The following is a 12,946-nucleotide window of genomic DNA, read 5'->3' on the forward strand; positions in this document are numbered from 1 at the left end:
ATTGCTTCATGCTAGATACCGAAACAGTTCATGGTAGAAGAGCGATCCGCCTATGAAGGCAGCCATGATAAAACACACTACCGCAACAAGTCCTTGCCAGCCAATCGATTGGGCAGAGGAGGCGCTTTGCCCTCTATTATGGTACTTTTGGTGGTGGGGTATCGCCCGTCGATGATCGTGTTCCAACAGGCGCTAAGCCACGGGGCTGTAAATCCACTCCGGTCTTGATTTCTCGTTGCGGGGTTTAAAGCTTGGTCCTCGGACGTTTTGGTCTGAACCTTCATTAATTGATATCTTATGGTGATATATGCCTATATATCATGGCCGGCTTTGATGTGGCCACTGGTGCCTTGGGCCTGGTATCGGTGGGTATTCAGGCCTTCAGTGGTATATTGGATTATTATCAAGCATACAAAGACTTCGACGACGATATCGCCCAAATACTTCTTCAAGCAGGCATTTTGAGAGCGACATTATGTCAATTAGACGAGAAGTTGAGGGTGTTGCAAAGTCCCAAATCTCCCCTTACTCCCCAGGCGGAATGTGCCGTCGTATCAATTCAACATTGCGAGCACGGGATCAACAGAGTGAACACTCAATTAGAAAAATGCAGAAGTAGTTTACGAAGTGAACCAGTTTCAAAAGCTCGACACCGCTTGGATCGAATGCTTTATCCGTTCAGGAAGGAGAAGTTGAAGGAATTGCTGAAGATTTTGGACAGTTTGAGAGGAAACATCAACAATTCAGCGGGAATGGTTCATCTGTAAGTCTCATTTCATTAATCTCTTTCGATGATCAAGTTTCTCTTTGTTGTATTAGTACTAAGGTTTCCCTTACAGTGCCGTATCAATGGCAAATAGCGAAAAGGCAGATTTGATGATTTCGAAGTCAGAATCTACAATGGACGCAGTCCATGTCTTAAGCCAACAACAGAAAAATACGAATCACAGACTGGACCAGGTGGAATTTATGATGCGTGAAATTGTATCTTTGGTCCCGGTTTCCTGCCATGTGGTTAATGAGATGCTGATACTCTCGAATACAGGCGTCGGTGTTAACTCATCACAAAGCACAACCTATTCTCGATCCTACCAGCCTGCGATCGATCTTAGAAACCAAGAAGCAGCTTGAGACCGTGACTCCACGCCTTGGCTCCTTATTACCTGATGATGCAACCCTTGCTGCACAAAATAATTCTCCATCAAGATGTGTTTGCCGTCCCCATAATTACAGTCGAGGCATGGCGCTGACGAAGCATGACCCCGAGTGTTCGTTGTACCAACCAGGCACCCGAGCGGCTTCTTTTGGTATCCGGTGGGCAATTTTTGACCAAATCAGCAGCTTCGCAGTGAGGTCATTTTTTGCATCCACAAGAGGAGCTGGGGGCTTCTCTATCAGTCCTAATCTTCAGGTGCATCCAGAGGTTGCGCCTAGTTCGCCATCTTTCGATCTTCTTATGAAATATTTGGACAGTGACTGTAGCACTTCTCTTCCAAAATTCAAGAAATCCTTGGAAGAATTATTTAAAAAAGGCGAGGCTTCACCGCGCGACACACTTCCTACTGGAGAGACACTCTTACATGTGAGTTATACTAAGTCTACGATTACAACTTGAATCCATACACGCGCAATTTCTGGAATCGCTGTCTGATTAACTTCTTTTGATCAGGTTGCAACGAGCTCCATGCTTAGGCACTGCTCTAATGGCTCACCTCATTCTGGAAATTGGCAAGGCTTAATTTCCGGTCTTGTTTGGATGGGTGTAGAAGGAAACAGTGTGTGTCTCTCCAAACGGACTCCTGTGGACCAGCTTATATCTTATGCCGCTGAACTGGATGGATTTGATGTGGAAGTTCAAAAATTTTTCAGGGATATCATCATTTATCTTTGTTCATATGGTAGCTTCATATCGACGGAAGCTTTCGAAATCACAGACTTCACTGGCATCTACGAGTCAGGAGACACAAATCCGCCCATAGTGGAATATATCCAAAGCTTTGCTCGGGAGGGTCTTTCTGATGGTACGTGACACCTAACCATGATGTGGCTCAGTCTAACTATAACTTACCTTTGAAAATTGAAAACTTACACGATTATGCACAACCCTTCAGATGTCTATGTTCCAGACGAGTTGCTCCCCTTAATCCATCGATCCACAGTTGACCTTCACCAAAAGCTTGGTGCGAGCTTCAATATAAAAACAGCTGTCGATTTCTACATAACATGGCCAGTGGGGCTATCCATCTTATTAAACTCAGGCATCATTCCCAGTCAGTCTGCATTTCAGTTCACCTGCAGCAGCGGGTATGAAGATAGCGTGAACCTTCTCATCGAAACAAATGCCCTTCCCATCAATGCAAAGATTCTTCAGGATGTGAGTTTGGGCCCAAACAAACAAGTGCGAGATGCCATTACACAGGCTTTTGTCCTCCGCAGAAGACACTTGCAGACCCTTGTGGAAAGTCATCTTACAGAACAAGAGATGATGCAGCTCCGTATCCGACCCGGCTGTTTACCGGGTTACAATGCAGGTAAAGCATATCAGCTTTTGAAAGCAAGGTCCATCAATTGTCTTTATCCCGAAGACAAGTCAAGCTGGCTACTCTATGAGAATATTGGTGAGAACTGGGAACTGGCAGACAAATTATGGGACTCGGGATTTCGCGATGTTGAAGAAGTGGACAACAACGGTGGGCATCCTCTCAGATTCGCACCGGATTCCCATCTTGGACAGTTTGAAAGCAGGATGCAAAAGGTTGTGTGGTTCATAAGAAATGGCTACAGTTATAGTGTCGAGCCAAGGCTCCCCTCCCCAATTCTCGAGTTCATGTGGATGTTTCTCCCCACAATACAACACGACCTTCATGACCATGACTCGGGAGAGCTTCGATCAGATATTACAAAATACAGAGAGGTCCTACAGGTTATGCTTTTCGATCAGAAAAGAGATACATGCCGCTGTTCTTGCTCATCCAACGGATGCAACAATTTTGTACGGGTTCTTTTCTGTCTTTTGAACCTCCAACGCCATACCGATGACATTATCGAAGATTCAGGGCTTGCAGAAAAGGGACAAGAGTTCTTGGGAGCACTCAAAGAAATTGTCCATCTCTTAGATCCAGATGATCAAAGTTACATCTATGATGATCTTGCCCCGGTTCTGATTCGCTGCCTCACATTCCATACTCTGGGGCTCACCCACACATGCGATTGTCTACGTGGAGAAGAGGAAGAGGAAGAGTTTGAAATCCCCAATGATGATGATATAGAGCAAACTCAAAGAGAAGAGCTTGTTCAGCTACTTCGACTTGATGAACTCATTGATGAATTTCAGTGCAAATACAATGGACTGGATCAAGAACTTCCGGAATTCATCGAAGGATATTGGTGTATTCGCATGCAAGAAGTATTATCTGAAGGAGACCAAACATCTCATGGGCCCAGCTGTCTGACACCAGATGAAATCCAAAAGATTCAGTCCCTTGGGGTGATTATAAAAGACATTTGAATACAGAAACTTCAATTAAGTCAATCGAATGATGTCAGTCGATCGTTTATAGTCTGTGAAGTTACTAGTACTTTAATTGCCGCTGCAATATGTTCAATCTTAGATCATCCATGGGCGGCTTAAAGATGAATAACATGTTCCCAGCGTGGGTAGTGGCAACCTTGGAATGTTGGTACATAAGGCAATCTCTAGGATTCTTTCTATATCGCCTCCAAAGCTCTAGATGGGACTCCCTATGCGAATTGACGCCATCATAATAACATGTGCCCCATTTCACCGTTACTGAGGGAATTCTACTTTCTGAAATTGAGATGTGACTGATATTAGCTACAAGATTCCAAGACTGAGTGGGGAGTCTTGAGGCCTTAATTATGAACACGGTCAGTTATTAAAAAATTTTCTAAAGAACTGAGATATTCGAGATCAGAACACGCAAATTAATCTCCTTGTTCTTTCTCTCTAATCTTTCTATTTTTGTTTGGAAATTCAATTTTTGTGATGTTGGAACAACCCTGGAAGGTGGCGTCTCTCAATTGAACCTTGGAAGTGGACCTGAAGACATCATGCGCCTCCTGAGGCGATGTTTTAAACCACGTTCTTCGATTCATCAGAAAGCTCAATCAATTCTATCCTACTCCCATGCTACTCAATAGATTCGTTTAAATTCTTTGCTAGTAAATTATTGATCCTCGAGATTAGATACGTGATGTCAGAAGAGTGTCATCACGACGAACAAATCGCCACCAATTTAGATATAAGTTGTGAGCGTTCTAGCAGGACAATCAGTCGATTTTAATTCTCGCAATCTCAACTAAAGGAATTCTCAATATTCAACAGAACTTCAAGTTCCCACCTGCCAGTGCACAATGAGTTACCGCGCATACGCAGACACCGGCTATCCCAACGACTATGAGCCGGATGCCACATATGATACCCTTGGAACAAATTATGATTCTACCGGTACAACATACGATCTCACAGGCTATGGTGCCTATGGAAATCCAGCATACGCCGCAACTGGGTATGCATCGGTGGACTACGACGCCGATGGCAGCGGTCTAACCTACGATACCGATGCGTATGATACAGGATATGGCACAACATCCTACGATCCCAGCACTGGAGCTTACGACCAACATCTTGATTACCGAACTGGTGATTCCCGACGACATCACCGTGAGCGACTTGACTCCAGCGGAACTTATCGTCATCGCGATGTTGACCGCCGCGACGATGGAACTACCCATGTCCATCGAGAGTATAACAACCCCAATACCGGCACCAACTATCACCGCGATTACGAGCGGTAAAAGAGCCAGAAGAAGATTCAATCTTTGAAGTTTCAGGCTTTCATTTCATGTTTTGCTATCGAGATATGATTTACGATTTGTATGGATAAAACCTCTATGAAAAAAACTGTCTTGGAATTAGAATGATATGAACAAGAATTCCAATGATAAAAAAATTCTCAAAATATCTCGTATATTCCACAGCTCATTGATTGTTGAAATGATAGTAGTTTCAATCATTGAATTCTACTAGTAGTTCTCCAGGGCAAAGTGAGCAATGTATGTAGGTACTACATAGTACATACTATCGTCTGGCCTGTTCCTAAGTAATATACTTGAACCGGCTACCAAATCCAATTCGGACATTTGAAGACATCTGGATTATACAGCCATGAACAAAGGTAATTTCTAGTGTTCAATTAGAATTAACCAAGGATATTGGTCTTATTATTCCACATATAGAATGGGTTCCCATCCGTACACCCCCCCGTGAGCACATGCATTGCTTATGTAAAACTCAGCCTCCCCTTTCATTATTATTATGCGTAGGCTCCACTGTATCGTCACCGGCCCCAGTTCGCCGATTCCTACTCCTCCCCCCGGGCGCTTAACCCTGTGCAGTCAACTTCATGTTGAGCCGAAAAGTGTCCATACCATCCCGATTTCTCATGTCCCCGTAATCATGTCCCGGAGGACGTTGGGAGGAGGTCGTGTTCTAGGCACCCCGACTGCGCTTTCATCCGCCCCGTCCCCGTCCCCGCAGCCGAAGCCAAGACTGCTTTCGCCGACCGCTAGCAGCTTGTCCCTCAGTTCCCAGACATCCGTCTCGCAGTTCTCATCGGAGACGCAAGATCTCACCTCTCGCATCTCGCTCGAAAATGGCGACACCTCCATCTCTGCGGCGCCGTCGGCCCCTGGAGCTCAGCTCTCATGCCCAATCTGCAGTGAGGAGATGGTATGTTGACCTTCACCGAATCATGTCTGAATATTTGTATAGTACTAACACTGTTCTGTCAATAGGTCACACTGCTCCAGCTCAATAGGTACCTTTGAACCCTCATATTTATCCTCTCAACGGCTATGAACGGCGATGTTTTAACATGAGTCAATAGACATCTCGACGACATTCACCAAAACCTCGAAGACGATCGGCAAGATGAAGTGAAGGATTGGTTCAAAGTGCAGATGGAGAAAGCAAGGAAGTTTCAGCCTTTAGCTGTGCTAAACCAAAAACTCAAGGGTCTGGATGTCTTCGAATCAAACGAAAATCAATCTGCCTCTGCCTCCGCCGCCAGCCGTCCATTAGCCTCTCATATAGGAACATCTGAGGTTATCTCCAGGCCACTTGATCCCGAAGACCTGATCACCAAGGCGCACTGGCAAGCCGGTTGCCTTTATGACACATGTTTGGAGCCATCCTGCGGCAAACGACTAAATGGAACCAATGGCTGCGTTAATTGTCGGAAATGCGGCAAACTCTTTTGCGAAGAACATACCATGTATCAAATGAAGCTGTCCCGCTCAGCGCAACCCGAACCAGTACGAGGGATTTGGGCCCGAGTATGTGAGACGTGTTACAAGTCAAGAGAGGGGTATAATGATCACAATGGTGCGTATACACTACCGCCTTGCTTCCATGTATGATGATATTAACGGAAAGCAGGAGCCACAAGTGATCACACTCAAACATTCAAGTCAATAAGAAAACAAATAGTGGATAAAGACTTCCTCGAGATTTCGAGGCTCGAGAAACGATTAACACGACTTACGCAGCTCCTGGCCAGTCTACCTCCGGATCAAATACAGTCCAGCGCAACTAAATTATTCTCCATATCTTGGCAGAGCGACCAGCGAAAGGCTTTAGAACAGACTATTGTCAGCTGGCAAGATGATGCCAGTGTTTCGCGGTGCCCATTTTGTCAACAGGACTTCTCAGGGTACTCTTTTTGGAGACATCATTGCAGGACTTGTGGGCGGGTTGTCTGTGGTGATCCCAACACAGGTTGTTCTAGTGAAGAGGGACTAAGTATTGCACCTTGTAAGTTTTTCCCCCTTTATGAGAGGCCAATTTTTTTCTAATTTCCATAGTATCAAAAACATCCGAGAAAGCTGCCGCGGAAGACTTGGTCAATGTGGACGTACGGCTCTGTAAGGAGTGCAAAGTAACGTTATTTGATCGCCGTGATTTCCAGGCGGATCTTTCCCGGAAACCACCTGAGGTCAGGGCGTATGAGAATTTGATACAGTTTGAAAGGGGCATTCGCCTCCATCTTCCCAGATTTCAAAAACTTCTCATGGCGCTACAGTATGTATTTATCTTTCTGGTTTTGATGACACTACTCACACTATCATAGGGATCCCAGAAGACCACCTTCTTCGGCACAAATTGCAGACGCTTCCAAGGTCCGCAAGCGACTGATTGACTCGTTCGCAAAGTATGATGTTGCCGCTCGACGGATTAGAGATTTGCCCACCAAGTCTCCCTCTCAACAGCGATTGCAAAAAGCGATATATCAACAGGCTAGCAACTTCCTTCATCTCCATATGCTACCATTGAAGTCTCTTCCCAAAGTTCTGAAGCACGCATCTCCATCCGGAGATCGTATACCAAGTCGCACTTCATCGCCAAGTACTCCAGCAGATGGATCACCCGCCCCCACTAAACCGCAGGATTCTGCACTCTCTTCAATTAAATATAATAACCGTGTTGCTGCCAGCGGCAGCAACGCCAGTCTCGCCAGTGATGCAAGTAGCGCCGTCTCCGCCCTTGAGGCAGAAGAAAAGTCTTTACGCGAACGGCTCATCGTCCTAGAAGAGCAGAAATTCTTTGTTTCCGAGATGATCGCAGATGCCAACCGTCGGCGCAAGTTTGATGAGGTTAGTAGTCTCGCCGTGAATGTGGAAGATCTCAGTCGCGAAATCGACCGGGTCAACGGCATGCTAGCCGGTCTTGATTTCGAGGGTCTCTATACTGGCAGCAACAACTTGCAGATTACAGGTTGATTTGGGAATACTATTTGCATGGCGACTTGTCACTTATTTGCCTACTATGTTTATTATTTGTTGTAACCCCTTTTTTTCATTCGCTCTGCTCCATCAAGCGTTCTCTAGCACCGTCTAAGGTTATGATGATATGTGCATGGCATCGGGCGTTAAGTTTTCTTGAAGGTTTTATCTAATGAATCGAGGAATTTGCCTCAATTTGTTTCCTGGTAGGAACATTTAAGTTCTAATATATTGAAAACGACTCGGATCATGGAAGGCTTTCATTGAGCCCCGTCCACGGGTATTTTCAATTTGAATCAAGTCGCTGAAGCTAAACTACACAACTCCACGTGCATTTTAAGATTCAAGTTTGACTCGGAATAAGCCTCAGTTTGAGGTTGCACAACTTCAAAGAATAAGCTTAATCTGGCCATGTCATGTTCCCCAGGTTAGTATCAATCTGCCACTTCGCTTTGCCCTTTATACTATGCCCGATGATATGTAGTACACACATCATGATGCTAGATGTATGGAGCGCCGAAAAAAGGACACCTGAACATTAAAAAAAAATTGAGCATATATGTGTTGTAACCCTGGCCAGGTAAAAAGAGAGGGGAAAAAAGAATTCTCAGGTTTTTGTTTGTAGGAATAGCCGAACGGGGGGGGTCGAACCCCCAACCTTGAGATTAAGAGTCTCACGCTCTACCGATTGAGCTAGCCCGGCAGGGCTGGTTGATGGCAGACCAATTTATGGCTACATAAACCCCACATGTGCAAGTTATTAATTGTAAGCTTAGCGTAAGCACCTGCAATGATAAGCACTTCTAATTCAAAAATCTTCAATCTACTACCTAGGTGGTATTATTTCCAAGGTAGAGTGGAATGTCACGGTCACAGTATATTTAATCCAAGGTTTGAACTTAAACCCGTCAAGTGATGCACATACTTTCAAGTTCAATTTTACTAGTAACCTGGGAAGTTGGTTTGATATTATATATTGACTCAGACTCGGGAGTACCTACCTACTAACTAGGTAGCCTTAGAGGTACTAGGCACACACCTGGCATGTGCACCTACTACTAGGTAGGTACCCATACACCTGGGTACATCCAAGTTCAAGCACATTTCAAGTTCCAAGGTTCAACTAATGCATACTAGTCAACTGGTATTCCAAGCTTACACCTAGGCACATGTGCATTTGAGGGTTGCGTCCCGAGGTCGACGTCTGTAGGTACTGATAAGTGCTACTACTAGTACTACTAGTAGTATGTAATTCCCAGGTGTGCAACCCAGGACATACATAGGGTGACAAAAGTATTGGGACACTCTAATTTTTCCCGCCTAAATATTCAGTCTTGTAAAAAGTAGGGTCCCAGCCCACTCATAATTAATTAAGTAATATTTTTTAAAATACATCTTAGGAATATTCAATATTTTGTATACCAGCCCTTAGCCTTTTTAATAGCGGCGATTCAGCGTTACACCCTTTACCTGGTTGTTTTTTCATAATAACTAGATCTGATCTTCCTCCAATCCAGACAGAACCCCAAATCATTTATGAAATTTATTTTCCATGGTTTTGGAGATTCACAAATTAGGGGAAATATTACTCATTTTTAAGACGAAAGATATATTGGATATATGAATTCGATTTTCGTTGGACTGAGTATTCATCAGAAAAAATAGTATGATCTAGATCAAGTCTTTTTTCCCAGGATAAAATCCATATCCGACGAAGCTTTGCATCTTTTAGCTTTAACCAAATTCGCTTCTTGGATACCCATTTTCGGATATGGCAATGCTTTAAAGCTCGTTGAATGGTACGTTTTGAAACGTTAGTTGGAACTTCTTGAATAAGCTCTTTTTAAGAGATTGTAGGGAATTTGCGAATAATCCGATAGATATATCGAATAGCTGATAAAGTAAGCTTTTTCGGTCGGCCACCTCGGGAAAGGGATTGAAGTGTGTGATAGGTTTGAAAGTGATTGATTGTTCTATAGACTGTACTTCGGCTGCATCCAATATCACGGGCAATCTGAGCCTTAGGAACGCCCTTCTTCGCTGCGTACACGATGGCTGCACGTAGCTTCTCAGATAATTCGCCATTTTCGGTTCGATTTGGATCAATTTCCGATCCAAATTGACGTGGTTGAACCATGGTAGGGATGGGTAGAAGTTTACGATTTTTCACGTGGTTGGAAATTACGGGAAGTGTCCCAATACTTTTGTCACCCTATGTACATATGGAGGGACACCACACATGTGCATTTGAATAAATTGATTATTTGGACCCTGGAACTGCCAGTGTTCCAAGGTTACCTAGGTATCAACATTGAATGTTCACACATGCATACTATGTGGTCCCAGCATTTAAGCCCTGGTTGATGCTGACCGAATTCTATTTCCTTCTGAAGGTCTACAACTCGCTCGATGACATACAATATGAGTTGTTTTGCGATTTCTGGACTTCCGTCTGAGCGGGGGTTCATACTTATGCGATCCACGTGGCGAAGCCATGCAAGGATTATTTGGCGACATTGAGGGATTCAAGGATGTGATCTTGCACATCTCGATAAAAAGGTTTAAATTTCGATATCATGTAAAGAGAAGGTAGGAGGGGCCAAATCATAGTCTGCGCGCGATGCAAATCGAGGATCACCAGCCGTGACCCGGAAACAGAGGAGATCCCTGATTCTCATGGCCTTGGCCCGTGTTGATCCTGCAGGCCTTAGGACGAGGGATAGCGGTGACATGTCAGCATTTTGCCATGCAGGATTCCGGGCGAACCCTATTGGCGTTCACCATATATCCACGGGTGATATTCTTGGTGCTTTCGTAAAGCATGGCGGCATTTTTTGAAAGAAGTTCTGAACAAATTTTGGAATTCTTCCAGGGAATCATCGTTGCTTGTCTTGGTGGCCCTTGACTTTGAGACCCGTATAGCTTTTGTAACGTTCTTCCAGTTATCGTATCCTTGTTGTGGATTGTGGTAGGTGACTTGGTACGGGCCACCTGGCCCGTCTGTCACCCACCTCTGCCGTCTGTCACCCCAAGGTATCTGGACCCTGACAGGTCCAGGGCCCGAAGGGCGACGGAGGCCGGAGTACTCCACATGGCCTTCCTGCAAGACCGGATACTCCCGGTATCTCATGGGGAAAACATCTGGTAGTATGTCCTGCGAATTGGTGAAGTGCTTGGGGTATACACGATCGTCCCTTCCCAGGTCGTATTCTGCACTTGCACATTCTTCCAGCCACTTAATGTCAAATTGGCATGTCTCTTTGGCCATGTGTTCCTATATCGGCACCTGATAGCTCGATCTGGACTATCATCATCTAACCCTTCGCAGAGCCACTGGTACTGTTAGTCTCACCGTAGGCTCGAAGGAGGATAAATGACATACAAAAGACTCAGCCGAGTCGCCCGTTTGTGGCATGTCTCCAAAGTCGGCAGGCTTGTATGTGACTTATTGAGTGCGGAAAATTTCTCTAACCCCGGGAAAGAATTAGTATAAGTGCATTCAGAGCTTAGAAAGATCATGAATGGGGGATGTACCCAGAGTAAGTCTTTGAACCCATGGTGTCGCTTTATACCGGAGAGCGTGGTGACAAGTGTCAATAAGAATAAGTATCGATAAGGAGTGATGAGTAGAGATCCTCAAAAGAAAAAGAGACTCTGCCTAGACCGTGAAGAATGAGAAAGAAGAAAGACGAGTGTTGAGGAAGGAAGAAGAGGAATGGTATGACAGAGATGATATTTAAAGGCAAGTCTGTCCGATCTCTAGCATAGTAGGAAGTGGTTCCAATGTCAGCAGAGTGAATGCTGATAATTTGATAGCGACGGGAGTCCGAAATAGGAAAAGTTACCAGAGTTAAGAGAGAACGAAAAGTGAGAGGTAACCCTGGAACAGAATTACCTTGAATTGAAGAAGACACCCAGCCGTCTAATTAAATGAATATTATAAATATTGCTTCAGCGTCAAGGATGAGCTATTGATTGATATTGGTTTTCCGGTAATCCAGTGGCCAAATTTCAGGCAGAATGTCCTGCGAGTTCTTGAAGTCCTTGGGATACACCCTTCAATCCCTTTCCAATTTGAAAAGCTTGTTTTCGGATAGGATATCCAGTTCAAATTGGCGGGTACTTTCGGCCATGACTGCCATGTATGAGCACCGGATCGCTCGATGCGCGCTATCATCGTCTAGCCCTTCACAGAACCACTGATATTGTTAGTCTCACTGTAGCTCGAAGGAGGATAAATGACATACAAACGACTCAGCCGAGTCCCATGTCTTTGGCATGTCCCTGAGTTTGTCTGGCCTGTATGTGATTTCTGTGCTCCGGAGAACTCCACTGGTTCTGGAAAATTCTCAGAATAAGTATTCAGGGATTGGAAAGATCGTAAAGCGAAGACATACCTATAATTTGAGTCCATGTTGTAAGTTTGTATCAGAAAATATTGGTGGACGAGAAGATGATGGATGAGGAGAGTGTGTTGAGGAAGGAAGAAGAAAGAAAATGTAACAGATGTGGTATTTAAAGGCAGATCTGTCCGATCTTTAGCATGGTGAGAAGTGATATTATGTCAGAAGAGTGAATTTTGATAGAGCGATGGACATTTGGAAGAGTCGAAGGTTGCCAGAGCAGAAAGAGAACGCAAAGTGAGAGATAACAGAATTAACTTGCATTGAAGGAGACACCCAGCCCTCTAATTCAATGATAATTCAGAATATTGCCCCAAGGTTGAGTAGTAGCTATTAACATTATCATGTAATAGTATGAGTCAATGATATACTAGGTAAGAATGTTAGAAAGAGTAACTTGAAGTCCTCTAGATGTCCACGCTCTGATGGTCCTAAACTTCGGAAGATACACAGACTATACTAGTAGAAAATTTATGAAGCTACAAGACCTTTACTCAAGTATGATCATTGTTCAACTCTGCTGGGCTGTCAGAGTGAGAGTACTTTCATATGTATATTTAGTGCTATAACAGATGATCATAATGGAGTAAGAATAGTGCCTAGGTGAAGCCAACTAATACTTGTGCTAGAACAGTAGTGGTAGGTGATCAGCACTCGCGTAATACTTAGTTTAGATAAGGATATCACTCACATTCAACTTTACCTCACTTGAATTTGGACTTTAGATCAGAGAGCCCTTC

General features: G+C 44.3%; 6 protein-coding genes across 6 annotated transcripts; 4 read left to right on the forward strand and 2 right to left on the reverse strand.

Annotated features, from left to right (window-relative positions):
- Positions 1-320: 320 nt before the first annotated feature.
- Positions 321-1,131, forward strand: N7483_005009 (uncharacterized protein; the record flags this gene model as incomplete). The annotated part of the gene is made up of 2 exons (XM_057088446.1): positions 321-763; positions 840-1,131. The coding sequence occupies 2 exons, from the start codon at positions 321-323 to the stop codon at positions 1,129-1,131; spliced, it is 735 nt and encodes a 244-aa protein (XP_056948275.1).
- A 964-nt stretch (positions 1,132-2,095) lies between these two features.
- N7483_005010 (uncharacterized protein) lies at positions 2,096-3,508 on the forward strand (the record flags this gene model as incomplete). Its single annotated transcript, XM_057088447.1, has 1 exon — positions 2,096-3,508. One exon carries the CDS (start codon positions 2,096-2,098, stop codon positions 3,506-3,508), a length of 1,413 nt encoding a protein of 470 aa, XP_056948276.1.
- An 866-nt stretch (positions 3,509-4,374) lies between these two features.
- N7483_005011 (uncharacterized protein) lies at positions 4,375-4,818 on the forward strand (the record flags this gene model as incomplete). The annotated part of the gene is made up of 1 exon (XM_057088448.1): positions 4,375-4,818. The coding sequence occupies one exon, from the start codon at positions 4,375-4,377 to the stop codon at positions 4,816-4,818; it is 444 nt and encodes a 147-aa protein (XP_056948277.1).
- Positions 4,819-5,479: 661 nt separating this feature from the next.
- N7483_005012 (uncharacterized protein) lies at positions 5,480-7,800 on the forward strand (the record flags this gene model as incomplete). Its single annotated transcript, XM_057088449.1, has 6 exons — positions 5,480-5,752; positions 5,818-5,840; positions 5,910-6,406; positions 6,461-6,835; positions 6,886-7,102; positions 7,152-7,800. The coding sequence occupies 6 exons, from the start codon at positions 5,480-5,482 to the stop codon at positions 7,798-7,800; spliced, it is 2,034 nt and encodes a 677-aa protein (XP_056948278.1).
- A 1,846-nt stretch (positions 7,801-9,646) lies between these two features.
- Positions 9,647-9,940, reverse strand: N7483_005013 (uncharacterized protein; the record flags this gene model as incomplete). The annotated part of the gene is made up of 1 exon (XM_057088450.1): positions 9,647-9,940. One exon carries the CDS (start codon positions 9,938-9,940, stop codon positions 9,647-9,649), a length of 294 nt encoding a protein of 97 aa, XP_056948279.1.
- A 1,921-nt stretch (positions 9,941-11,861) lies between these two features.
- Positions 11,862-12,217, reverse strand: N7483_005014 (uncharacterized protein; the record flags this gene model as incomplete). Its single annotated transcript, XM_057088451.1, has 3 exons — positions 11,862-12,002; positions 12,051-12,141; positions 12,201-12,217. 3 exons carry the CDS (start codon positions 12,215-12,217, stop codon positions 11,862-11,864), a joined length of 249 nt encoding a protein of 82 aa, XP_056948280.1.
- Positions 12,218-12,946: the final 729 nt, after the last annotated feature.

The sequence above is a fragment of the Penicillium malachiteum genome, assembly GCF_028827825.1.
Source record: "Penicillium malachiteum strain IBT 17515 chromosome Unknown utg000002l:1.0-8849297.0:1.0-8852440.0, whole genome shotgun sequence".
Taxonomy (NCBI): Eukaryota; Fungi; Ascomycota; class Eurotiomycetes; order Eurotiales; family Aspergillaceae; genus Penicillium; species Penicillium malachiteum.